Source organism: Pseudocercospora fijiensis (genome assembly GCF_000340215.1).
Source record: "Pseudocercospora fijiensis CIRAD86 unplaced genomic scaffold MYCFIscaffold_9, whole genome shotgun sequence".
In the NCBI taxonomy this organism is placed as follows: Eukaryota; Fungi; Ascomycota; class Dothideomycetes; order Mycosphaerellales; family Mycosphaerellaceae; genus Pseudocercospora; species Pseudocercospora fijiensis.
In genome coordinates, this window is record NW_006921540.1 from 1,137,084 (window position 1) to 1,163,430 (window position 26,347).

A 26,347-nucleotide genomic window follows, 5' to 3' on the forward strand; every position below is an offset into this window, starting at 1 on the left:
GTTACGAAGGAATTTAAGGACCTTATACTAACGGTTAATCTATATACAGAGGAGGTTCTTCTTAAGAGCTATACTTTACTGTTTCCTCGTATTCTATACAACTTCGAGAGCTAGCGAGAAGGGGTCAAACGAGCACTATTAGCAGCGCTTAGTTGTATTTACTTTTGTACTAATATATAGAAGTCTTAGTATAGCTATAAGTTCTTCTAAGCCGTTAATTGCTAGTATATTAACCTATAGAGCCGCCTAGTCTAAATACTACTAGATTTGCTATAACTTCTACCTAGCTCTTATACTAGCGACTTCCTTACTAAGAGTGTCCTACCTTGCTTCTTAACCTTCGAGATAGCTAGCAAACTTGGCTAGATAACGACTAATAGCCGCTCTAATAACAATACACTTAGTGCCGCTATTAAGCGCTTCCTAGACTCGTAAGGCTACTCCTAGAAGAACCGCCGCCTCCGCTATATTAGCTATATTCTTAACCGTGTAACTATAGCCTTTATATTTGCTAAGGACGCAGAGGCTGCTAAGAGTAAGGACTTTAACTAAGTGCTTAGTAACGATAGCGATAGCGTCTCAATCTCGAGGTAGCTCGATATAGATATTAAGTCCTTTGTTAAACAAGGTCTATTGCAACGGTTATTTGTACTCGCTAAGCTTCTACGTAAGAACGACAATAACAACATCTTCTAAGAGGTCTGTAAGGCCTAGCTACAACTGCTATATATAGTACTAAAGATCCCCGGTAAAACACGCTAGAATAGCTAGCTTCTAATAATAGAAGAGGCTATTTAAACTAGGCCAATCTTAAACACCTTCTTCGATAGAATGCCGCACCTGCGCGAGTTTAGCTTAGCCGACGACGACTAGAAGGTCCTTGCCTATATACGGAAGTTTCTTAGTCTATTTAAAGAGGTTACTCTTCGGCTCTAAGGCTATACTATTACATTCGATATGTATCAAGAGTCTATAGAATACCTAAGAAGCTATTTCCTTCGCTTAGCTAGTAAGAACACCTACCGCAAGGTCCTTATTAGGTCTATTAATATAGCTAGAGTGCTATTCGACAAGTACTACGACCTTAACTAGAAGAGCCCTCTATATATTACTGCAGTCTTGCTATATCTAAGCCGACGACTTGCCTAGCTTAGAGGCCGCTTAGCGGTAGATATAGACACTACCTTGTTACAGTCTATAGCGCTTTAGAAGGACTATAAGACACGCTTCGGACGCAGCTATTAACTACTGTCTACGCTATAGCGCTTATTTAAAGGACTATCGGACCTTAAGCGCTAGCAAATTAAGTCTCAAACTAACCTAGTTGCTACTAATTAGGACCCCTTCGAAGCCTTCATTTATGCTAGTCTAATAGTACTGCTACTAGTTAGCCTCGAGAAGCTAGTTATAATAAGTCCTATTAACTAGTGGATTTAATAGCGGAAGACCTGCGATGCAGCGTTATAGCAACTAGCTATTAATATATTGTTAGCCTTTACTATGTCCGCCGAGTTAGAGAGGACCTTTAGTATAAGCCGCCGCACTACTCGATAGGACCGTATATATAAGTAGTAACTATATTCGTATAAACGAGTGCTCGAAGAACTGGATAAGAATAGGGGTTGCTAAGGTGCTATTAGAATTGGCCGTGCTAGAAGAGGTAGAAGAGGAAGGACTATTGCCGGACTTATACTTAGTCTTAGGCGCTGTCGATAGTAACGACTGCCTATAGATCTACCTCGTTCTTAACCCTAAGCATCACTATAGGTACTGATTATATGATTACGTAATTATAATTACTAATTACTTACTTATTATTAACTATGATTATGATTACAGCCGCTGACTAGTGAGTACTTAGTAATCAACTTCTATAGTGGCAACTCTCTAGTAGCGGCGTCGTCGCCGCAGAGGAGAAAGCTTAGACTATTCCTTTCGTTACCGGTATTTGACCTTATGCAAGCTATTATAGCAAGCGGGCATAGCAGCAGGCTTGCAGTGTCCTAAGGCTCGAACTCGTGCCTCCGTAAAGGCAGAGCAAGGTAATAGAATAGCACTACTGCTGCTAATCGACGTGCGCGTGCGCGTGTCTGTAAGCATACGCAAAAGAAGACATAGCACCGAGCTATCTCCACTCAGACTAGTAACAAAGGGTATTCGTGTATGTGATATAGAATTACGTGTTCCGTAGCAGTGTTAGAGGGCATGTAAAAGGCATGTAACCGGCTGAGTGAAGCTAGGGTCTTAATGCCTTAGGCAGGGCTTAGCGCTAGCCTAACTTCCTAACCTTCCTCTCCCTCCTTTTAAGTTGTAGACCTTATCGAATACTATACGCTTTTAACTATACTATCTGCCTACTTACCTAATCTATATTATATAGTATTCGATCTACCCTTTAAGGGCTATAGCTAGATAGTTAACTAATCTATAATACGGCTTAAAGTTTATACTAAAACAAGCCTCCTACTAAAATAAGACCTATACGCAAAGAAACTACTAATACTATTTCCTATATAAGCTTTTTCTAATTTTAAATTAGCTAATCGAGCTTACGAATAATATTACTATTCTTACTATCGGATAGCCTAACTTACTTCGATCTACGTAGCTCTATCTTTAATATAATAGAAAGCTATAAGAAGGGTTATATTAGTAGGTAGATAGGGTAGTAGTAAATTAGTATAGTATTCGATAGAGAGCTAAGAGGAGAGGGAGGAAGGCAGGCAAGTTAGCCTAACGCTAAGCGCTAAGCCCTACCTAAGGCACTAAGACCCTAGCTTCCCTCGAGCCTAGTTATATACTAATTACGTATAACCTCTTTAGTCCTAACATACGCTTCCCTTCTAAAGGCCGCGCCCTCGTAGCTAGTCTTTGTTCTAACCTCTATCGCTACTAACTTAGTAGGTTTAATAAGCTACTCGATCCGCGCTAAATTAAATACGCAACTACCGATTATATAACTATATTAAACCTTACCTCTAATATAATACAATGTCCAACTCTAACTGCGCTATCCTTATATATAATAAAGTAATATATAACTATAAGAATTAAGGACTATCGACTAATTATAATACGAGCGCACCTTCCCTACTATAATAGGCAGGTATACGGGGTATTATAGCACTGCCCCCGTTCTAAGTAATGTCGTTCCGAGTTCTTTGCGTCTACCCTAAAAGACCTAGAAATGTCCGCTTCCGAGGGTTTGTCTGTTCCGAGGGTTGTTCTAGTTATTACGAGGGCTATTATTTACTATCGTAGTTTTACTAGCCCTAATTAGTTAGGTTTAGCAGCCTTTAAGTGTTAACTAATTACATCTTTTTAAAAAACTTAGTTCTTCTAGTTTCTATAGATAAAGGCTATTATAAGTATAATAGTTAAGGTTCGCCTCGCTTAAAGAGTCGGAGAGATTAAGAAGTAACCTATTGTCCGTAAGATCGACCCCGGCTAGCTTAGCTCTATAGTTTTTGCCCTTAGTTAGCCTATTAGTCGCTTAATCTTTTAGGCGGCTTAAAGTTTTAACTTGGCCTTAAAGTTTTAATTAAACCTTTAATATAGCTATTCTTTTAACTTAACTAGTATAGTACGTTCCGGCTCGTAGTATAGGTAAGGTTACGTCTACGGCGCAGTAATAATAGCAAGTAATGTTAATAATAGCGGCGCTAGTCGTCTTAGCGCTAACTTTACCTCGCTTCTAATCTTCTTCTTTAACTAACAATATACTCTGTAATACTGTTACTAATATAGGCGCGTCGGCTGCCGGCACACTACTAGCTCGTAGCGCGATACTATTATTATTACTATCGTTACTCGTATGCGCGCGCCCTCGCCGATTACCTAGGCCTCGATAGGATAAAGGAACAAGAGGGGGACCTAAATACTAGGGGAAGGGCCTTATAGGGCGTATTAGTAAAGAGGTAGAGCCCTTAAAAGAGTAGTAAATAGTTGACGCGTTATAGCGCGCTTATTAACACTCGGTATACGTTTATCGGTGCGCGTTTACTATAGTAGTATAGTCTTATTGTCCCTTGTTACTAATAATTACTTGCCTCTAATTAGTTAGCTAATAGTACCTTAGGGGTAGTATTGTTCCTAGGCCTTAATAGTAACATTATAAGCTTTTAGCCTTCTTCTTGTTCTTTACGCTAGTCTAATACTTATCTAACAACTTAGTTATATCCTCGAAGAAACCTTTAGCTTCCTATAAGTCCTATTTAGGCGAATAGCCTTGCTATCTTAGTAGGTACTCCTTCTTACCTTATTTAGTCCGATGCTTTAGTATACGCTCTATAGACTATAGCTCTTTACTATTAGCTAAGACCTCTTCTAACTTAGCAGGCGCTTTATCGCCTTCGCGTTAGTAATATAGCTTAAGAAGGGATACGTAGAAGGTATTATAGATAGTATAATAAGGTAGAAGCTATAACTAGTAGGCCTAGCTATTACCCTTCGGTTCTCGGATGCGGAATAGGCTAATATATCTTAGTGCGAGCTTAGGCCTTGTTTTACTATTAGGTAATAGGTGTTTGCGGATACGGAGGTTCTTCGTACTAAGTATAACTATATCGCCTTGCTTAAAGGTTACTAGTGTGTAGCGCTTATCGTAGTAGGCCTTTTAGTACTCTTAAGCCTTTGTTAGCTTCTTAGCTATCTTAGTATAGATTTCTCGTATCTTCTAAATACGTTCTATTGCCGCTAGTGTCTCTAGTACTTAACGCGCTTCCCTTTCCTTACGCTCGGCCTCGAGCGATAGTAGGTCTTATAGTATAGCAGCATTCTAGCCTATTATAGCTATATATAGTAAGACCTTAGTTAATAAATGTATACTATTATTATACACGAATTCGGCTAGTTATAGGAGGTTAACCTATCTGTTAGGGTCCTCGTTAATGTAGCTACGTAGGTACTGCTATAGCGTAGCATTTTGCCTCTCTATTTAACCGTTAGTCTGTAGATAGAAGGCTGTTAATAGCCGATACTTTAGTCTTAGCTATAGGCATAATTCGCTCTAATAGTACGATATAAATATCGAGCCCCTATCGGAGACTATCCCCTTAGGGGTCCCCTAATAGCTATAGAAGATGTTGTTCTATAGGGCTTTAGCTATATTAATAGTAGTCTAATCCTTTCAAGTAGGGATATAACGAGCGCTCTTAGTAAACCGGTCTACGACAACTAGGATAGCACTATATACATCCTTACTACCCCTACGCTTAGTAGGCGGAAGGCCTATAATAAAGTCTATTATAAGCTTAGTAAATAGCTTCCTAGGAATAGGAAGTGAAGATAACTCGCTAAATAGTAAGTGCTTTAGTGCTTTAACTCGCTAGTATACTATATAGGTCTGTATATACTCCTTTATATGCCGCTTACTATTTAGCTAGTAGTATATGCGCGATAGTAACTCGTGCGACCTCTCTATACTATAGTAACTAGCGAGTTTACTATTATAGTGCCTCTTTAAAAGCTCTTATCTAATCGATTGTTTAGCGGGGACATAGTATCTACTCTTAAACTTTAAGTAACCCTTGTCGTCGATCGACTAATTGTTATTACTCTTACTAGATCGAGTCGCCCGTCTACTTACAAGCCTATTAATACGCTCGATAGCAAAGGCGTCCCTCTGCTAAGCACGTAATAGCTTATCTATAAACGATTAACTATCCCTATTTACAAGGTTATTTAATAGTACCCGTACTATCGAACGAGGTACGTATTATATGTATCTAATAGTACTAGTAGCCGGAACTACTACAACCTCTTCTATAGTACTATCGCTATAGATAGTAATATCTTTAATCGAGTTATTATAGCTCGAGCGATCTACGTCCTTCTTAATATATACTAGAAGAACGACAACTCCGCTATAGTATTTGTTGCCGCCGCGGGGTCCGGAAGTCTACTTATCCTACACTTGCTTATTAATAATACGGGCTATAGCAATCTTATACTATAGGGTTGGAAACAATAAATTAATATGTTAGGTCTCGCTATCGTAATTAGGTCGCCTCGATAGGCTATCGGTAGGGTTACTTACGCCTAGCTAGTATAATATATTAAAATCGAACCTAGCGAGGTAGACGGCCTATCTAGCCTATCGACCTATAACTCTAGTAACCTTAGTAATACTACGGAGGTTGTTATAGTCTGTATAGACCTAAATAGTGTGCTATATACTATCGAGATAGTAGCGCTAGTGCTTAAAGGCTTCTACGATTACTAAGAGCTCTTGCTCGTAGGTCTCGTATCGACGTTCTATATCGATTATCTTCTATAAGAAGAAGGCAATTAGGTGCTAGTAGGTGTTATTAGCCTGTTATAATATAATAGCTAATATAGCGAACTATAAAGCGTTAGTCTTAATTCGGATCTACTTAATTAGTACGAAATAGTATAATAAGGGGACTTTAGTAAAGCGTTACTTTAGACCGTTAAAAGCGGCTTGTGCTCTATTAGTCTATTTAAACTCTCTAGTTAGGTTGGCCTTAGTTTTAGTAAGCTCAGTTAATAGCATTATATACCTCGAATAGCCCTTAATAAACCGGCGGTAGAAGTTAGTAAAACCGAGGAATAATTGAAGCTCTTTAATAGACGTAGGAACAGGCTATTCGGTAATTGTTTTAATCCGATTAGGATTAGCCTTAATACTATTAGTTAATACGATGAAGCTAAGGAAGGCTACCTCCTTAGTAGTAAAGGTGCATTTAGAAGGCTTGCAATATAGGCTATAGGCCCGTAGGCGGTCGAGGACCTTTTGTACTATAGCCTAGTGTTCTATAATGTTAGGTAAATAGATATAAACTAGGATGTTATCTAGGTAAACTATACAGAGATAGTCTAATAGGCCCGAAAGGGCCTAATTAATATAGGACTAGAATGTTGCAAAGGCATTAGCTAAGCCGAATAGTATAACTAAGTACTCGAAATAGCTATAGCGAGTACGGAAGGCTGTCTTCTATTCGTCGCCCTTACGAATACAGATGCGGTAATAGGCATCCTTAATGTCTAATATAGTATAGTAGTAAGCGCTAGAAAGGCGATCGAGGGTCTTATTAATAAGCGGGAGTAGATAGCGGTCTTTAATAGTAATAGTATTAAGTCTACGGTAATTAATATATAGGCGTAGGCTACTATCCTTCTTTAGTACGAATAGGATAGGTGTACTAGTAGGACTGTTGCTATACCGAATACGACTATTAGCTAGGTTTTCTTCTAGGTACTTACGCAATATAGCAAGCTCGCGCTTACTAAGGTTATAGAGTAGTCTAAAAGGAACCTCTTTGCCCTCTATAATATTAATTTTATAATCTGTCTCTTTAAATATAGGCAATGTCGATGCTAGGTAGTGTTTAAATATATTAATATAAGTCTCTCGAATAGGCTCCGGTATACGAGTAAGCTAATTAGGGTCTATACTATTAGGGGGTACAGGTTTATCGTTATCTCCGCCGAGAAGGTTAGCTATCGGATTAGCTAAGGCAGGTGTTAGGTTGCTAATAAATAGGACCCTAATATCGTTAGGGCACTCGCTAATATTAATATATTTAATGTCCTCTTTCCTAGCGATTCCGAATCGCTACTTCTAGAGGCCTAGGTCTATAGCTATAGCGTAGTACTTAAGAATAGGGTTACTAATAACAATATCGGATAGGAGGCTGTCTATATCTACTACGTAGGTAGTAAAGTCTAGTAGGCGCTTATTGCCGAGGTCGTCCCTTAGAACTATAGGAATATAGTAGGCTCTATAGGTTAAGTGCCGAGTGTTATTAAACTAAGCAAGGGTTAGCAGGTTAGTCCTAGGCAGTTATCGGAGGTCTAATTGCTTAGCTAGGCGATAGTTAATAAGGGCACTAACTAAATTTCCTAGGTCTAGCGTAACCTTAATTTCGTAATTATTCCTATATATATCTCCTACGAGACAGGTACGTATAATAGCTAGTATAATGTCGATAGTCTTACGCCGCACAAGGCTAACAGTTAGTACGGCGCTTACTCTTTTTTCGAAGGTTAACCTATAGGGATAGTATTAGCGGCTAAAAGGTATTTCTTATACTTAGCGGAAGTATAGTTAATCCGGGCCTAACCCCTAGGTTTGTCGCATTAGCCTAGGAGATAGCTAGTGCTATTATAGTTAAAGCACTTCAATCCGGTAGGTAGGTTACCGTAGCTATTATTACTATTGTTAGCCGAGCGGTTAGTATTATAGGGATACGAGCCCCTTCTACGACCCCTATCGCGGCCTCCTCTATATAGCCGCCGGCTACGGCCTCTTCTACGGTCGTTACTATTCCTATTATTAGCATTGTTATCTTAGTAGGAACCTTGATTTCCTCCGCGGCTACGGTTGCTATAATTAGTACTAGTTAGTCGGATCCTCGATTCTAGTCGTTACTAGAGCTAGATAGCTCGTTCGGCTATTTCTACTTCGACTATAAATTAAATGCGTATTAGATTAGCCTATTCGAACACGCGACGGCGGTCTAATTCGAGAATAAGCTCCTACCTAAGCTTAGGGCGTATTTCCGAGATCTATATAGAATTAGTCTTAGCCGGAAGGTTATCCTCGAGGGTCTTTAGATAGGCCTCGAATAAGCGAGCCGATTGATTAGTCTTCTATTTAGCTCGAAGATATAGGTCCTAAGTATATTATTGCCTTAGTATAGGGTTTCTAAGGGTGTCTAGTATAATAACTTTATAGGTCTGCTACTAAATAGCGGTCTAGTCGTCGAGGGAGTCGAAATAGTTATCCTATATACGCTTTAGGTCGCTATTAATATACTATATAGCGTATACGACTAAGGAATAGTCGTCTAGTAGCGCTCTTAGTGCATTACGCTAGTTGAGTTTATAGTTACGAATATAGTCGTTATACTACTTTCGACTAGAGCTATTAAATATAGTATAGTCCTTAAGTTTAGTATCCTTCTTTTAGATAGGTAGTAAAGAAGGTCCTGCTATTAGTTTAGTAGTAGTTATTAGAGCTTCCTAAAGGCGACGGAGCTCGAGGAGGTTATCCTTTAGCTATTATTCTTAATGTAGGGCAGTAAGCCTATTTTAAGTAGCTTCTTAAAGTCTCCCTAATAGTTAAGGGCTAAAGGCTAGTTAGCTATATTGTCGATTAATAATGTTGTTAAGAATGTCGTTAATAGGCAATTCCGGATTATTACCTAGAATTATAGGTTCTTCTTTAGTAGGCTCTCTAGTAGGAGGCACTTTAGTAGGCACTTTAGTAGGAACTATGCCGCTAGTATTATTATTGCTAGCGCTGCTAGCGGCACCGCGGTTGTTATTTCGTAATAAACTAGCTATTATAAGAGGCGACACTAATAATGTATTATTAGCCCCTAAGATGCGGATATAGCGGAATTAGCGGATATCGGTCTAGTACGATTAACTCGGTATAATAGGCTATATAGAAGGCCTTGCTTGATAATTAGTACGGTTGTTTTAATAGAGTAGTACGTATAGGTCCTATTCTTCGGGCGTAATATAGTTAAATCGATAGTTCTCGTAGCTATACCGCTAAAAGCTTAAAATAAGGACTATCTAGCTACTGCCCTTAAAAGGTAGATCGAATACTATATAAGAAGGGTTATATTAGTAGGTAGATAGGGTAGTAGTAAATTAGTATAGTATTCGATAGAGAGCTAAGAGGAGAGGGAGGAAGGTAGGCAAGTTAGCCTAACGCTAAGCGCTAAGCCCTGCCTAAGGCACTAAGACCCTAGCTTCCCTCGAGCCTAGTTATATACTAATTACGTATAACCTCTTTAGTCCTAATAAAAGCTAGCCGACGCGATTCGTATAGGACTTACTCTATAGTTTACTAACCTAGTACTATATAACCTTCTTTATAGTAAGGTTATTTTTCTATATCTTATATAGTACTTCTTTATAGCGCTCTCTTTTATCGCGATAAAAATAGAATTAGTAACGTATATAGCGGGTCGACTCGTTATTACTACTACCTACGCTACTACTATCTATACTACTATCTACTTCTAGTTATAGACGTCGCGCTAGATCCTCCTCTTTAGTAGACTCGTTACCTAGATACTTATAACTTAAAGATATAAGATTAGAAAGATTAGAGGAGGTAGATAGACTAGAAAGGGAGCGACTAGATATATATCTATCTATAGTAAACGATAGAGATAGATCCGTAGAGGTAGACTAGAAAGCTATAAAGGGTATAGCTATAATAGAAATACGCGATAGTATAACTATATCTATATAGTACTATATAGCGTATAACGCGACGTATACGCTGCGATAACGATATATTTATATCCGATTTTGTATTTAGGAGACTTCGGGGAAAAGATAGTAATATAGAGGAAAGTATTCCTACTATAGAGAGTAGTTTTTACTATAGGAAATAGTCGTTCTAGTATTAAAACTACTAGTAAGATTATATAACTCTCCTATATTAATATTTAATATATAAAGTCGAAATCCTAATAGAAACGGCCTAGACGAGAATAGCGATTCCTATATTCTACGTCCTAGTTAGAAGATTTTACTTAGCTCTATATAGTTTTTATCTAAGCCTACTACGGAGCAGTCTGTATACGGGACGCGGACCGCTATATTCCGCAAAGGCAGATTGTCTAATAATAAAAGGTACTTTAGAATATAAAAGCAGGAGTCGCTAACATTCTCGTCTAGTCTCGAGATAGGGCACCGAGTGGCTTTCTAACGCTGACGCTGGTGGAGAAAAGTGCTGGCCTCCGTTCGACCACGACTTTCACACCGGCAGTCGCCGAGAGCAGTCTCTGGCTGACGGAGCTGGTGATTGTCACTGTTACCCTCACTGCTGTGCAAATATTGAGCACAATAATGGAGACGGCAGGTACGTAGGCCCTGCCTGTTGGACCGCATCTCGCTCGCTCGTGGACACAGACCCGGTCACTGCTTCGACTATGCTGCTCGTCTTCCTTACTTTGCGCTCGGTGCCTCCGTGTAGGGCTGACACAGAACCGCTTAGTGGGCCCGTCATATGCTTGCGTGAGCAGTCCAGCAGGCATCATGACTGAAGGAGTTTCATCAGTCGCCAGCGGCAGCCGTATGAGCAAGCGCCGCCGCGTCGAAGAATGCAAGACGGACGAGGGCAATGCTCACGGCCCCTCTGACTCCTATCATGACAGCTGGACCGATGAGACACCGCGCCAGATTGCTGCGTCTCAGGATGCTGCATCATACGCTGCAATCACCACGGCATTCAACAATGCAGCTGCCCGCCCTCCCATCAATGCAAATGAGAGCTCGCGGTGGCAGCAATCGAACCCTTCCGCATATCCCGATCTCGCCGCAGGCTTCCAACAGCCGTATTACTATCAGCAGTCTGGCCAGGCGACATATAATACTGCTTGGACCCCCACCGATTCTCAGGCGTATGGCAGTGCGACTGCTACTACCTCCAGCTATACCACAGGAGAGCCTTCTGGAACTGCCACGATGCCCTACTTTCCACCGACTACATCAGGCACTGCTCAACTTGTGGAAGCGATCGATGCCCTCGATGGTGCTACAGCATTTAATTATCCAGAGGTGGAACATGCAACACAATATGCCTACAACCGTAATACGTCCCGATGTCTCCTATCACTGTCTTGACGCTAACCTTGAGCAGCTGCAAATATGACAGCTTCGCGAGATGTGGCAAAACCGGGATCTGCATACTACTTCGACGATGCAAGTATGCACCTGAAGATACAAAGTCTACCGATATTGGACAATCTGGCCACGCAATTAATACACACGATTTCCAAAGCGAGCTTTCCTCAAATACAAGACATGATGCGTGTCGCCGACTCCGAGGACGGACAAGCGTACAGGACCCTCAAAAATCTGTTCGATCAAACTCGCAAGGTCTACAGTCGAGAGACAGCCTTCATTGACGCCATCGCTATTCAGATGTTTCAGCCCGCTCAGCAGGAGATAATACGAAAGGCCAATATTGCCACATTCATCTCAAGTATACTGGGCGCCCACGACGTCAGCTTCTTCCACCTCAATGAATTCTTCATGGAGACCTTTGTACCTCTCGGTCATCGTTTACTTAAGTGGCAAGGCGCCATTTATCTGGAACTGAAAACGCAAACTTACATATCTGCTTTGATGAACAGCGATGGTGGCCCTGAAGAGATGTTAGATGAGCTGTTTCCACCAGATCTTGACGCCCAAATTCTTACTCGACATCCTGATGCGCCCAGCCTATCGCCCAGTGAGCAAGATTTCATCGATCGGAGTCGAGCTCGAAAGAGCTACCTCCTCGCCGAGCCAACTTCTGCGGACGCCCTGAAAGAGTTGCCGAAGAAGTATCAATGGAGTGACTTCGTTCGCGAATTCGCATCTTGCATCACGAAGAATGTAGATGGTATCATGAACGTCCCTGCCCGATCCCAGGCTGTTTCTACTAGTGCCAAGGGGGCCAACGCGGAGATAAGTGGACAAAATGGCGCGAATGGAGCAAGTAACGGCACATTCGCAGCTGTTTCAAATTTGTCCATTAATGGCAAAGCTTCTGGCAGTGGCGGCCCTGAGCCACGAAAACCCACGCCGGCTGCTTCTACAATACGACAGCCATGGACTAAACCCGAAGAAGACGCGCTGCTTGCAGGTCTGGAGCGCGTCAATGGCCCGCATTGGTCACAGATTCTCGCGCTTTATGGTAGAGGAGGCTCGGTCAGTGAAGTGCTCAAGGACAGGAACCAAGTGCAGCTCAAAGACAAGGCCCGAAATCTGAAGCTGTGGTATCTCAAGACAGGAAAAGAGGTACCACCTTCATTACGAGGTGTCACTGGTGAGCTGCGGAAACGTGGTGGAGCTCGAGCAAGAGCTGCTCTAGGCATGACGGACGAGAACGAAGACGCCGGTGCAGCAGCGGAGAAAGATGCCGATGGCGAGGATGGAGAAGAGGCAGACCAGGACAAAGAGACCACGACGCGGTCAGGGCGAGCATCCAAGAAGAAAAGCAAGAAGACATGAGCGGATGACGATGTCGACGGGCATTCAGGCCTGAAACGTCTTGATGTAGTGTCAGGACCTCTTCGTGCAGTTTTGGAGTTACCGAGATCGGAAGGAACAGTCCTGGGAGACGGAAAGACAGCACCTAGCCCGCCCGGCCGAAGAATCTTGAAGGAAAGGCTGGCAGAAGAAGCATAACTTAACGCAGCGATGGATATGATACGGTACCTTGCAGTGTGCATATGGGCATGCGTGTGATCAACACGAATGATTTCTTGTAAATGATTATCAGAAAGCCAGCAGTGACTGTAATCTAAGCCAAGAGAGTAGAGTCATGCCACGCGTGGCCGCCGTGGAGGCTTGGGCATGATTGCAGTGCTGCTCTGGGTCCAAGACATAAATCGTCGTGTTGTGCAGAGTCTGCTTCTGCTGACGACTCTACCTTGAAACCTCTCTATCGGTACAAACATCATGCCAAAAACCTTGAAATACATCTTGAAAAGGTGTTCTTACGATGTGCAACCAAGCCTCTGGAATATAATTTGGCTTCGTCGTTTGTGATCGCAAGCAGGATGGTTCCATAGCCAGATCCCGCCGTAGCATGAAGAGCCCTATATTCCGCGAGATTCTTGTTTCAGCGTCACGGTGATGTGCAGCGTCGTCATCGAGTCTTTCGAACCCACTGCGCATCCAAGCCTAAGTCTCAACAACGACCCGGTATCACGATCAGATCCTCCGATAGCTGTCTAAAGCTGAAAATCAAGCAGCGCTGCTCGACGGGAAGACTGAGTGGTGCGAAATCATGTTGCCTTGGGAGTTCCATTCCATCAACTCTTCTAACGTTCCTTCGAACGAATTGCAAGCTTGGCAAATACATCCACGAGCTGGGCATAGTCCTCGGGCTTTTCGGTATCCTGGCTTGTCGAGGCTCCGGCTTTCGCTTTCGCGAGATTCGTGGTCACGCCTCTGCGCTTCATGTCTTGGAGGTGGTCTTCGATTGTTGTCCTGATGCTTTCTGTTGGAGGCGTGCCTTCGCCGAATGTATGTGTTGCGTTTCGAAGGTTTCGTAGGAGCTACGGTTGGTGTGAGCATAATGGAGTTTTACTAGGTAAAGTGATGTTCGATGTTTAAGAATTTCGACGTACTATTAGAAGCAGCTCGTCGTCGTTTATTGGGTCGTCCATCTCTTCGTCTTGGGCTTGGTCTTGCGATGCCATGTTGAAATAATAATGTCTTGTGAAGGTAGGGATGGCAAGTGTTTAGCGTGGTCGGCTGTGGCTGCCTGAAAGCAAAGCATTCCTTGGCGTGTCCACCACCAACACCGTACGACTTCGTGTCTATACAAGATGTACATTGTTCGCGACATCTTCAGATTTGTGGTAGCAATGCCACAGCCTCTCCGACCCACACAAAGCATGTATTATGGATTGTGTCTGGATGCTGCATCATGAGGCACTAGAACCAATAGGCGAGGTTCTTCGCGTGGCGTCGGCGGCACTGTACCAAAGATGGGATGGACGGAAAGTAGAGTTCGACGATCAACAATGCTCCACAAACCTCGGCCTTCTTCTGATCGCCTCCTCTGCCTTTGCCGTGCGCTGTGAGTATCAAGACGTGCTCCTACATTCTCAACAATGAGTCCCAGCCGGTAGTACAGTACGGATGGTCTTGACAACATGTCGAGAATGGAGAGCTTGATGGACTGGCTCGATGGCCCGCGGGCCAATCGTGTCGAGTGGGAGAGTCGTGATGTGTTCGTTGCAGAGAAACCGGCGGTCACAACGACAACAGTCAAGAAAAGGCGCGAGACTGCGTGGCTAGACGGTCTGCGAGGCATCGCCGCATTTCTCGTGGTATTGCACCATGTCCAGCCCGGCGTCATCTATCTGGGCAACTGCTACAATACGAAGATCAAGATTGGAAAAGAAGTGCTGTGGCTCCATACGCCAGCGGCCTTGCCCGTCATCAGGCTTTTCTTCACAGGTGGATCGATTGCTGTCGAAGTCTTCTTCTTCATCTCAGGTGAGTCGCACATGCGGCCATGCAGATGTCAGATAGATTGGCATGGAGAAGCACTGGCTGACAGCTATGTACCTCAACAGGCTATGTGGTGCCACGTCGACTCGTAGTCTTGCTTCATCAAGGACGGCAGGCGGAATTCATCGATGCCTTGAACTCGGCTGTCATCCGTAGACCTGCTCGTCTGTTCATCCCAGCTATGGCAACAACCTTTCTGACCGTTGTGTTCTTTTACATCACTGGCATCGAACCTCCGTGGCCTCCATCGCTGTCTCCCAGTAACATCTTCCAAGCATGCCTCTACTGGATGTTGGACTGCTTCCAGCTGACGAACTACTTCGATGCATTTACCTCTGATTACAGCAGAATCTTGTGGACGGTAGTGGTGGAGTTCAAGGGTAGCATGGCGCTGTTCATGTGGCTATTCGCCATACATCAGTTCAGAGCACAATCGAGGGTTTGGCTTACACTTGGACTGACGTTGTATCTCGTGTTCTTCACCACCAGTAAGTCACCCTGACAGCCAGTCTGCAATATCAGATCTCCGGTAAGGCTAATTTGTGGACCTCCCGCAGGGACCGAATTTGCGGCATTCTTCGCTGGTCTGGTCACATCGGACATAGATCTACTGAACGCTTCGGAACAACGAGTCTGGATCCCGCTTTGGACGGAGCTTTGCGAATTCCTAGCGACACGTAGATTCTTTCGATCAATCGCCCTGCATTTGGCCTTTGTCGCAGCGCTCTTCTTCGCAAGTACACCCATCCTCAAGACCGACATCAGCAGCAGCAAAGCAATTGAGATTTGCGAATGGCCGAAGTTCACATGGTATCTTGTTCCTTGGCAGTACTGGAAGTCGTGGCCGATGGGATTCCAGCGAGATTTCTGGTAAGACCAAACACATTCTGATTCCCATTTGGAAAATGCATTGATTTGACATCATATAGGTATTTCTGGAGCTCGTGGCTCATCATTCTCACCTGCAAAGAGATCGAATGGCTCAAAGGTCTATTAGAAGGCCGACTTCCACAATGTCAGTCTTGTATATTCCCCCTCAATCGATCCTATCCACTGACTTCCTCTACTTAGATCTCGGCAAGAATTCCTTCTCCCTCTACCTCACTCACTCTATTATCACAACCACTTTGACGAAAAGTATCCTCCTCCTCACCGGCTTCGCCTGGCTCCGTGGCCCCCAACCACAATGGCCCTTCGCTCAAATACCCGTGGGCGCATGGAATCACGGAATCACGTCCAAGAATGTTGGTCCTGATGGTTTTCGGCCGGCCGAGCTATTCAACGTCTTTGCGAGCCTAATACCGATATTTTTCTTGGCAGAGCTTGGAACACGAATCTTTGACGAGCCGAGTGTTTGGATCGCGGAATGGATATGGGAGAAATCAAAGGGATTGAGATAGGTGTATGCCCAGAAATGACATTTTTGAGTCCCAACCAATGATGAATGCAATTCGCTTTCCCGCGTCGATCTCGAGATGATGAAAGAGCAGCTTTTCTTAGTCAAGATATTTGAAATGTCGAGTCTGAAGTTTTTTTTTCTCCCCGCTGCTTCTGCTCGTCTACACCGCCGAGTTGTCATTGCGACTGACCAAGGCCTACGGTAGCCGCGTCTTGACTTGCTTACGTGACACTTGGACCCTTTGATCGTCCTCGATATGCAGGAACAGTCTCGCCACTATCCCTGAATCATGCCCAACACGTGTGACCGTGTCTGACCCGCATGACACGATATCAGTTCTTCAGGCAGCAATTGGTCGCCAATGTTCAAGACTCTCCAGGATGATTGGTCTGATTAGACAGGAGAACATTATACTGGTATCTACATTCAGGGTATCTCTGCAAAAAAAGGACAAGGGCTTTCTAATCGCGGTAAGAGGTGGTGATGATGTGTCGTTCCGCGCATGGCGAGATCCAAATTGTTCTAGCCAAATCCACTGTGCGATCTCCTTCTCCTCATTATGCTCAGAAGCAGAACCAATCGCTTGAGCCCGAAAGCCTCGAAGCTCGGGGTATAAAGCAGGAAATCATGCGAGATGGTTGCTCGACAGCCAGCGTGTGCGCCCGAAAGGAGTGTTGGGCTGTGAGTGCTGACTTGGTGTCATTTTCGCTGCGTTGTGCATGCATCGCCGTAAGAAGTTATTAGAAAGATTTCCTCCAAGCGCCGCGCTATGCCCATGATTGTCCATTAGAGTCATGTCGTGACAGGTTCGTCCCAAGTCCGATTTCACCCTCGAGAATCAGGGAAGGGATTTTGAGGCCCAGTGCCGTCTGTTGAGTCGCCCTCGATGGTCTTCTTCCAATGTTGAGGAAGACAGATGCAGACGAGTGGGAAGGCTTTGACTTCGCCCTCATCAGTGTGGTCTTGTGGAGGCGCTTCGCTCAGGCCGCTGTCCCGTGCGACTTTGTCTTCCGGCCTCCAATCATCAGCTCTCTGCCTGACACGGACTCCAGTGGCCCATCCATCATCCCAGATGCCCAGTACTTTGATCATGTCTCCGCGCTCAAGCTGGAACTCGTCAGCGGCGCGCGGTTCATAAGCCCACAACGTCGACACCAAGTCTCCTGGGCGGATCTCATCTTGTGAGTAGTAGTCTTTGAAGAAGTTGAGTTGCTCGCTCTGCCCATGTGACTCTGGAGAGGTGTAATCCGCCCCAGAGCTGGGCGAGGTGTCTGCAACACCGGCTGCTCCAATGGCAAGCTGAGACCCACTCGAGAGCGAGGCACTACGCTTCGGAGGTGGCGCCAGCTGTTCGGGCACATCGTCTAGTGACGTGTCTTTAGTATAGCCCATGGCGTAGGGCAGGTGGTGGTCTGAGGCGCTTGAGTCTTCCAACGCTGACATACGAGCCACTCGCCCACCTGGTAAGACGGCCAGTCCTGCGCGCTCCTGTCCATCTCTTGTTCCGTCGTGGAATGCCATTTGCGGCGATCGTGCAGTCGACGGCTGATTGAAGACACTGGTAGCTGGACTAGAGTCTCTATGTCTTCTCAGGAGCAGGCAGCCTGCTATGATGGCAGCAAGGAGGAGCAGTGCACCCAAGATTGATCCAACAACGATGCCTGCGATTTGTCCGCCGCTCAAACCATCGTGGTGGCTTCCTGAAGACTGCGTTGCTCCTCCGGCAGTGGGCGCGGCGGTGGCGGTGGCGGAAGCGGTGATGGTGACTGGCTGTAGCAGCGAGGCAGATGCTACGATGGGTAGCTTGACGCCGTCACATCGTTCGGTGGTGTTGGAGAAGAGGCAGCAGGAGTCTGTAGCATTGGGCGAGCTGGCTGCACAATAGGAGCACAGGCCAGACAAGTTGTCGGTGAAGCCGCAGTTGTCGGCCTGGTTCTCAACGGCTTCAATGCATGAGCCTGTTATGGAACTAGCAGGCAAGGCGCAATTGGTGAAGTCGGCGCGGATTTGGGTGAGAGCGTTCTTGCCGGCGGTGCCACAAATGTTACTAGCAGTGATCTCCTGCTCGCTCTGAGCGTACTCGGCGCAGCTATCTGCACAGAGCGGCCGTGTTGCATTATCGGTCAAGGCGCAGGGATCGATGGAGTTCTGCACGATGGCATTGCACAAAACGCTGGTGGTGTATCGCGCGTAGAAGGCTGTGGTGTTATCCAAATTCACGTTAGAACAGCCGATTAGTTGTTGGTACCTGTGGCTCGTCAGCGGGGTCGGGGTGGTCAATGGCTGTCGGCCATGCTGGGCGCACCAACCGTAATTGGGTAAAATCGGCAGCGATATAATGTTGGATACCAGCGTCGAAGGATGCGGTGTCGGAGACGTTCTGTAAAAACGGGAATAGAGCAGTCAGGTTGGTGTCAGTGGATATGGAGGCTGCGCTGAAGGCCGGACACGCCGAGGAATTGGCCAGCGAAACACAGGTCTGTGCCATGGTGGTTGGAATAGTGCTGGCAAGCAGTGCGCATAGTGCCAGGTGGGGAGCGACGTTGGCAGATTTTCGAGCGGTCCGGTCAGAGTGGCGATGTGATGTGCGTGTGCATGTTGGCTCTAGATGTGCAGATATCGAATGCGGGCGCGGAGCGTGGTTGTGCGCAGAGCTTGACTCGCGGGTGTGCATCCAATCGCCATGGGAGCGACGGTCGGCAGCTTTTCTGCTCATTCTTCGCTTCTCTCACACGACGGCGGCAGACGCAGACGCAGACGCAGGTGCAGGGTCGATGCAGTCGGTTGGGCCAGCGAAGGCCCGTCGCTCGCTCGCTCGCTGGCTCGGAAGGTCGTGGTCGTGGTCGTGGTCGTGGTCGTGGTCGTGGTGCAGCTGCAGGTGTGTATTGTGCCTGAAAGCTTCTCCTCACCAGCCGAGGACAGACGCGTAGCGGTGAGTTCGCAGACGCATACTTCGACGGGCGGCCAATTGCGGTGGTGCTGGTGCTGGTGCTGGTGCTGGTGCTGGTGCTGGAGCTGGAGCTGGTGCTGGTGCTGGTGCTGCGGCAAACGAGTGACTGCAGTTGAATTGGGATACGCCGTGCCTTCACCGCGACCACAGCGACTCTGGCGAGGAAGGCACGAGTGCGGTCGGCGGGTGGTCGGACGTCGTCGAGGCAGAGCAGTGACAGCTCGTGACTCGTGAGCCCACACTCAGCGCTGGCCGGCGCCGAGAAGCTAGTTCTAAGCTTTGCTGCTTTGGTAAATTGGCAAATGGGTAAATTGCTGGCTGGCAGTTATCCTGGCCCCGAATCCGCGCTGACCATTGGCCAATGCCGCCAGCCACCACGCCGGCGCCGCTGTCGCTGTGCTCGAGGAAATGGCCCACCCTACCAACATGAAACACCAGCAGAAGAAAACGACATGCACCATTATTATTCTGACCGAGGAAGTGCGTGCTATAAGACAGCTGTGATTCCTCCTCCTTGCTGAACATGACATGTCCGACACTGCATCGACACCGACATGCACGCACATGAATTGTGAAACTCTCTGTACTGCCGCCGTTGTGGCTTGTGGCTACTCCTGCTGTGCGTGGGCCCGCCCGTTTGACCTCCTACGCTACTCCAATAATGCCCGGGTCCATCCCCCGGCCCTCGTGACTCCTGGTCCACGCACGAGCACGAGCAGGCGTGCCATGGCAAGGCCTGATCATTGTTGTGTTGTTGTCCCCCCAAATACTCGTCCAAATGCCTTCGAAACGTCTTCACGACAGAGAGAAAGATGACATGAGGTCGGAATAGGCGGTGTGAGCGACGATGGTACGCTCACGCAAGGGACCGAACGCTTGCCACGCACTGCCACCGCTAGAATACCCCAAGCGACAATTGCTTTGTTAGCACTGCCAGGACCTCGTGCTTTCAGCCCAGCCCAGGCACCGTCTCCGCAAGTCTCCGCCGTCACAGCTCCGACCAGCTCGAGCTGACCATGTTTGACATGACTACTGCTTCACAAAAGCACACACTACTCGCATCGAGATACACTACTCACACCTCACACATCATGCGTTTGCCATGACGCAACTAAGCTGCCATCGTCTGGAAGTCTTTCGACTCAAAATCTCAAGCACGACACGTGGCTTGCATACGCCTTCTATTTAAGACAAGCTTCGAGGCTCAATTGGCTTTGGAGCATCGTTCACGTCGAGAGTGTGAGCCATCTTGGTCAGGAAAACGTCACTAGCCTTCTGGCTTGGAACCTTTTGGCCCATGAACAGGAAGTTCAACGGAAATCCGTAATCGAAGGGATAAGCGTCCTCGATCTCCTCGATTTCTTCAGTAGAAAGCTTGAGGCCTGGAAACGACGAAATCAGTCTCAACTCGCACACACCATCTTTGCCTGGGCGACACCTACTGAGAGCTTCGATATTTCCCTCCAAGTGTTCGATCTTTCGTCCGCCGACGATTGGGAACACGTTCGGGGTCTTATGCATCACGTATGCCAAACTGCCTCTATCAGCATCGACAACATGGTGAACGAGTTCTAATACTTACGCAACGCTGGTGATGATGCTTCCTTTCTGCTTGGCGACCTTCTCGAGCACCGCAGACACTTTCAAATGTACCTCTGACACGCCCATCGGACCATAGTTCCGACCGTCCTGCCTCTTTCTCTGCTCTTCGGTCTTGAAGAATCCTCCGCCGAGAGCGCCCTATCATCCGGTCAACAATTGTCCAAGTACGTGATACCTTTCTACCAATCACTTACCCAAGGAGCGAGGGCCATCCCCTCACCTTGACACATTGGGATGATTTCGCGCTCAAAGTCTCGATCGGCAGCACTCCACTTTCCCTGATAGACCACGAATTGGCGCATTCCATGATCTCGCGCCCACTGATTGGCTTTAGACACAATCCAAGCCGGCGTGTCGCTGACACCAAGGTAGAGAATCTTGCCCTGGTCTGCTAATGCATTGAGAGACTTCATAATCTCCTCGATCGACGTGGTGAAGTCCCACCAGTGTACGTACAGAACATCAACATACGACGTTCGCAGCTTCTTCAAACTCGCTGCAAGACTGACAGCCAAAGATTTCGTATGGTTTCCAGTATAATTGCTCTGAATTGCCTTTGGGTCGGAGCCACTTCGGTAGGAACACGAGAACTGTGCATGTTATCAGCTCGCCGAGCACCCACACTCCCATTCCACCAGCATCACTGACCTTTGTGGCAAGCACCATCTGGTCCCGCACACCCCTCTGTTCCATCCACTCTCCAATCCAAGTCTCACTTTGCTCGTTCTGATAATTGTTCGCAGTATCGATAAAGTTACCGCCCTTCTCATAAAAGTAATCCAAGATTTCAAAAACCGTTTCCTTGTTGCACTCTCCCATCCAATCTTTCCACGCATCTCCGAAGTTCATGGCGCCGAGGCATAATGGGCTTACGCGGACTCCTGCTCTTGGGGCAAGGACGCGGTGATAGTCAAGGAGACCTTTTGGCTTAGGAGGACCTTGGAAGGCCATTTTGATCGTGTAAGTGTAGAACGTAGCTGACAGTGACGGCTTGAGACAGGGCAGATACCTCGCAGTGGAATATGACTTGCGACTTCGACCTATCCACGTTCACTCCCACACTTCCCCGCCAAATCACAACAAGGATTCAAAGCGCTTTTTGTACGAAACAGTCCTTGCGCCGGGCTGACCTCTTCCCGCCCTTCGTTTGATCGCACATACCGTCTTTGAAATCTTTCTACGTATTGTTGTCGGTGTCGACCGAGATTTTTCAAAGAAAGCATGACATGACGTCTGGGTTGATGCGAGATCGGCGGATTGTACAGGACAAAGGAAATGGAATCCCAAACTAAACAACATGACGTGCGCACTCTTGCTAACGTCTTGATCTAAGAGCTGTGCTAAGATCTATAGGGCCATACGGAGTGCTTGACGATATTCCACAAGTGCTGGGTCTGGAAGCGATCGCACCGATTTTCCGTGGCAAGGCTGAGCTAACCCGAATTCGCTCTATCGGGGCCAAAGCACAAGTGTTGTGTGCTGCGCGAATGAGACTACTGATGACATATCAGTCACTGCATCAACCTGGTTGGAAATTCTGCTAAGTCAGAGCTACTATGTCAAGAGATGCTGATACAACACAGCAAGATGAGACCGTACGGTAAGTGGAAGGAGCGAAGGAGCGAGACGCGCAACATCACGCCCAATCAGGCTTCGGAGGGCCCCTACTTCTTCTTATGCTTCTTCTACGACCAGTGACGAAAACATAGGCATGAGATCCTTCTGACATCGGATGATACATGAGGTGGATGAAGTAGGCGACTGCGATCTTTAGGCTGTTTGGTCGGTATTTGCAAGCTACTTCCTCCCCTTGATAAGATCCGCCGCTTTCTCAGCTACCATCACAACTGGCGCACAAGGATGGCAAGCCACGGGTTTCGGGAAAATACTCGCATCAACTACTCTCAGACCATCCACACCGTGTACACGCAACTCAGCATCAACCACAGCGGTCTCGTCCGTAACAAGGCCCATCTTATTCGTACAGAATGGATGATAAATCGTCTCGCCGCTATTTCTCACAGCCTCGAGAAGCTGGTCATCCGTCATCGTCGCCACATCTTGTGAAGGGAAGTACCATTCTGAAAAGGCCTGCTGAAATGGTGCAGAGTGCACGACATCTCGAGCGAGACGCATCCCATAGACCATCATGTCTCGATCGTGTTGGGTTGCAAGATAATTTGCGTCAATCAATGGGGCGTCAAAGGGCGAGGATGAGGCGAGATAAATCGTGCCACGAGATTCTGGACGCAGCATGATGGGTCCAATGGAAAAGTACTCCTTAGTGCTTGGTGCAAGGATTTTACCATGAGCGATGTATGCGAGAGGACCGACTAGAAGCTCGAGATCTGGTGCATTGGGACCGCTGGCCAAGTCATTCTTACGCAGGCTCTCGGGCGCATCAGGTCGATCAGCAACGCGAACGAAGCAGCCTGCTTCACCGACATTGCTCGTCATAGGCCCGGTACCGAATCGCATCCACTCGATCAGGGCGGGCAGACTTTTGAGAGGGTCCACGAGGTACTGGTAAGATTTCTGCTTCGATTCGAAAACCATGATGCCGCAAAAATGGTCTGCAAGGTTCTCGCCGACACCCATCAAAGTCTTGATTGTTGGAATCCCGTGTTTTCTCAGCTCAGCAGCTGGACCGATGCCTGATAACTTTAGGATCTGCGGAGATTGGACCGCGCCAGCAGAGAGGATGACTTCCTTCTTAGCCTTGACAACGTAGCGTACTGGACTGATCTTCGTCGAGCCCATCTCGACACCGACTGCACGAGGCTTCGCATTGGAAGTGTCGAAAAGGATTTTGGTCACAGTCTGGCCAGTAGCGATTCTCAAATTCGGTCGGCTTGCCACATCTTTCGTCAAGTATGCGACTGCGGTAGAGGATCTTTGGCCCTTCGAGTCGATGAATGTCTGGAACTGGGAGGCGCCGATCATGCCTTTGGGAGTATTGAAATCGCGAATATTCGGAATACCGATAGATTCGCAGGCGTCTAGAAACACCTTGCAAAGCGGAGCAAAAACGGTGTACCCAGTCTGCCATGGACCACTACGACCATGCTCAGCTAGATCCTGGGAGGTGAGCGCGGAATGAGGACCATGCTGGAAGGCCTCTGCCTTCTTAGCATATTTCGACACGCTGTTCCATCCCCATCCAGCATTCCCAAGGCTTTCCCACTCGTCATAATCTTCGGCTGCGCCTTTGTTGTAGATCATAGCATTGATGGCACTACAGCCACCAAGCATTTTGCCACGAGGCCAGAAGAGCTTCCTGTCATTGCAGCCCTTGTCCTTCTCTGTGTAGAAGTTCCAGTCAGCTAAGGTCCCGAGCAGACGTCCAAATCCAGCTGGAATCCTAGAGAAGATCTGCTTCAGGTCTGAATGGCCTGCTTCGATGACGAGGACAGTAGTGTTAGGATCTTCTGAGAGACGATTGGCCAAGACGCATCCAGCTGTACCGCCGCCGATGATCACATAGTCATACTCGCGAGCATTCTGTAAGTCTTTGGTCGACGCTTCGCCTTTGTTCGGTCGAATGGTAGCCAGCAATGCTGTGTTCGGTTCGCCAGGAACGAAACTCAATGCGTGTTAGTATTTATGAGTATTCCATTTGCATAGGATTGACACACTTCGGGAACAATGCGTGCGACAGTTCTCTGAGCAACTTTCCAACAATCCACAGCGCGAAGACTCCACCAGCGATACCCACAGCTAACTGCCTATACGTAGCATTCTCGAGGCCGTGCCTCACGCTTGCAAATGAGGCCATCGTGGAGGGATGGGAACTCCCTGCCGATGCTGAGGCTAGGGCAGTGGATCAAACATATTTCCAGCTTTCGTGAGACCTTGGATGGTACTTATTGGATGTATATGTATGCAGCAGCATGTGAAGCGCCTCGGCACCCCTCTTCGGCTGCTTCTCCACTACTGCCAGATGTTTACGTGCAGGATGCTTTGCGGATAGGTCTCGATATGCTTGGAAGATGCATCGGCCACCAAATAGAAATCGGACAGGGCCCAGAAGAGTGGTCCACTGGGCCAGCTGGAGGCATAGGCATAGGCACATGCATGGGAGAGAAAGAAAGACTCGCGGCGAGGCGAGTTCATTATTTTCACCAGCCACCATGATGAAGTCATTCCCATTCCCTTTCCTATGTAGGTAGCTGCTTATATCACCTGCTCTTTGACGCTTTCACAGGCTCCACCACTTCAATATGATGGAGAGATGCGAAACTGAACGATTCCACAATGCTCACCCTTCGACCGAGAGTCGGCTCATGCAAAGGGTAGAATGATAGTCTGGTACCGGCAGGACCTTGCCGCTGCCACGTCAATGATTCATGAAAGAGCCAGAGCAGTCGCAGACACAGCAGGCATCCGCATTGAGTTGACGTGAAGACCGTTCGTATTTCGCTACACCTAGTCGAATCTTGTCTCCTACATCTGGTTGGCAGCCTGGGAGGGAAGGCATATCCCTTCACGTCCACCAGCGCGACCGTCCTACGCCTACGCTACGCCTGCTGAATGCATCGACGCCCGACCGAGTCACTTTCACGCTCACTCACTCACTCGCCCACGTCCAAGCCACGCCGCAGCCTGTCGTAAGGCGTAATTGCTGTATTGTAAGCTTCACAGCCAGTGCCAGCCCGCCAGCCCGCCAGGACAGCTTACATCGAGCCTGCAACCATGTCAAGCTCAACTACAGCTGCCAATCAAGATCAGTATACGCAGTTCATCCGTGAGAGCATCTCAGAGCCGCCTCCTGCCATCAACGCCAGGTTCTTCTATACAAGTCCCATACCGATTGACGATCCCCTCAGTCCACTACCTCCGCCTTCTTCATCAACGGCAACGACATATAAACAACCACCTAAGCCATTCTCCGAATACGACAATACAGCCCTTGACAAGGCATGGCACGATCTGAGAAAGAAGATCCTACAATGGAACGAGGAAAGAGGCGAGAAGGGGTCTTCGCAGGAAGGTAGCAGGGTGAGAGCACGCGCAAACTCTTCTTTGGCGAGGCATGAACGCGAACGGCGTGGCTCTGGTTCTGGCTCCGGTTCTGGCTCACGAGGTCCAGGAACACCAAAGGCAAGAGCCATTCACCATGCGAGATCAAGTCTCAGTCATGTCGAAGGTTCGCCAACAGAAGATGCAGACGTGCCTGAGATGCTACCAAGCAGTGCTACAGAGCTTTCAAGTAGTATGGAAAACACCACAACCGGTACACCCTTCGCCAGAGCTCCGTCAAGAAAGAAGCAACATCCCTCACCCCTGCAGAAATTCGATGATAGACCCGCGAGACCGCAGGTGCGGAAGCAGGATACATACCAATGGGAGGATTCTTCCCATCTTGCTGGGCAGAGCCCTGCACCAGCGAAGCG

At 47.0% G+C, this 26,347-nt stretch overlaps 6 protein-coding genes across 6 annotated transcripts; 2 read left to right on the forward strand and 4 right to left on the reverse strand.

Annotated features, from left to right (window-relative positions):
- Positions 1-1,823: 1,823 nt before the first annotated feature.
- MYCFIDRAFT_208965 (uncharacterized protein) lies at positions 1,824-13,458 on the forward strand (the record flags this gene model as incomplete). Its single annotated transcript, XM_007932621.1, has 5 exons — positions 1,824-1,849; positions 10,686-10,815; positions 10,850-10,928; positions 10,964-11,593; positions 11,627-13,458. 5 exons carry the CDS (start codon positions 1,824-1,826, stop codon positions 12,985-12,987), a joined length of 2,226 nt encoding a protein of 741 aa, XP_007930812.1. The 3' UTR covers positions 12,988-13,458.
- A 344-nt stretch (positions 13,459-13,802) lies between these two features.
- On the reverse strand, positions 13,803-14,183 carry MYCFIDRAFT_80845 (uncharacterized protein; the record flags this gene model as incomplete). The annotated part of the gene is made up of 2 exons (XM_007932623.1): positions 13,803-14,039; positions 14,112-14,183. 2 exons carry the CDS (start codon positions 14,181-14,183, stop codon positions 13,803-13,805), a joined length of 309 nt encoding a protein of 102 aa, XP_007930814.1.
- A 347-nt stretch (positions 14,184-14,530) lies between these two features.
- Positions 14,531-16,646, forward strand: MYCFIDRAFT_212381 (uncharacterized protein). The gene is made up of 5 exons (XM_007932624.1): positions 14,531-14,988; positions 15,069-15,491; positions 15,561-15,873; positions 15,933-16,018; positions 16,075-16,646. Exons 1-5 carry the CDS (start codon positions 14,643-14,645, stop codon positions 16,401-16,403), a joined length of 1,497 nt encoding a protein of 498 aa, XP_007930815.1. The 5' UTR covers positions 14,531-14,642; the 3' UTR covers positions 16,404-16,646.
- A 608-nt stretch (positions 16,647-17,254) lies between these two features.
- On the reverse strand, positions 17,255-18,890 carry MYCFIDRAFT_97502 (uncharacterized protein; the record flags this gene model as incomplete). Its single annotated transcript, XM_007932625.1, has 2 exons — positions 17,255-18,650; positions 18,712-18,890. Coding segments are annotated over 2 exons (1,575 nt in total), but the record flags the coding sequence as incomplete, so codon positions are not given.
- A 1,647-nt stretch (positions 18,891-20,537) lies between these two features.
- On the reverse strand, positions 20,538-21,905 carry MYCFIDRAFT_36962 (uncharacterized protein; the record flags this gene model as incomplete). The annotated part of the gene is made up of 5 exons (XM_007932324.1): positions 20,538-20,734; positions 20,795-20,886; positions 20,935-21,092; positions 21,149-21,544; positions 21,603-21,905. 5 exons carry the CDS (start codon positions 21,903-21,905, stop codon positions 20,538-20,540), a joined length of 1,146 nt encoding a protein of 381 aa, XP_007930515.1.
- Positions 21,906-22,703: 798 nt separating this feature from the next.
- MYCFIDRAFT_51682 (uncharacterized protein) lies at positions 22,704-24,789 on the reverse strand. The gene is made up of 2 exons (XM_007932386.1): positions 24,590-24,789; positions 22,704-24,537 (listed from the first exon to the last, which is right to left on the reverse strand). The coding sequence occupies exons 1-2, from the start codon at positions 24,727-24,729 to the stop codon at positions 22,752-22,754; spliced, it is 1,926 nt and encodes a 641-aa protein (XP_007930577.1). The 5' UTR covers positions 24,730-24,789; the 3' UTR covers positions 22,704-22,751.
- Between the last annotated feature and the right edge of the window lie 1,558 nt (positions 24,790-26,347).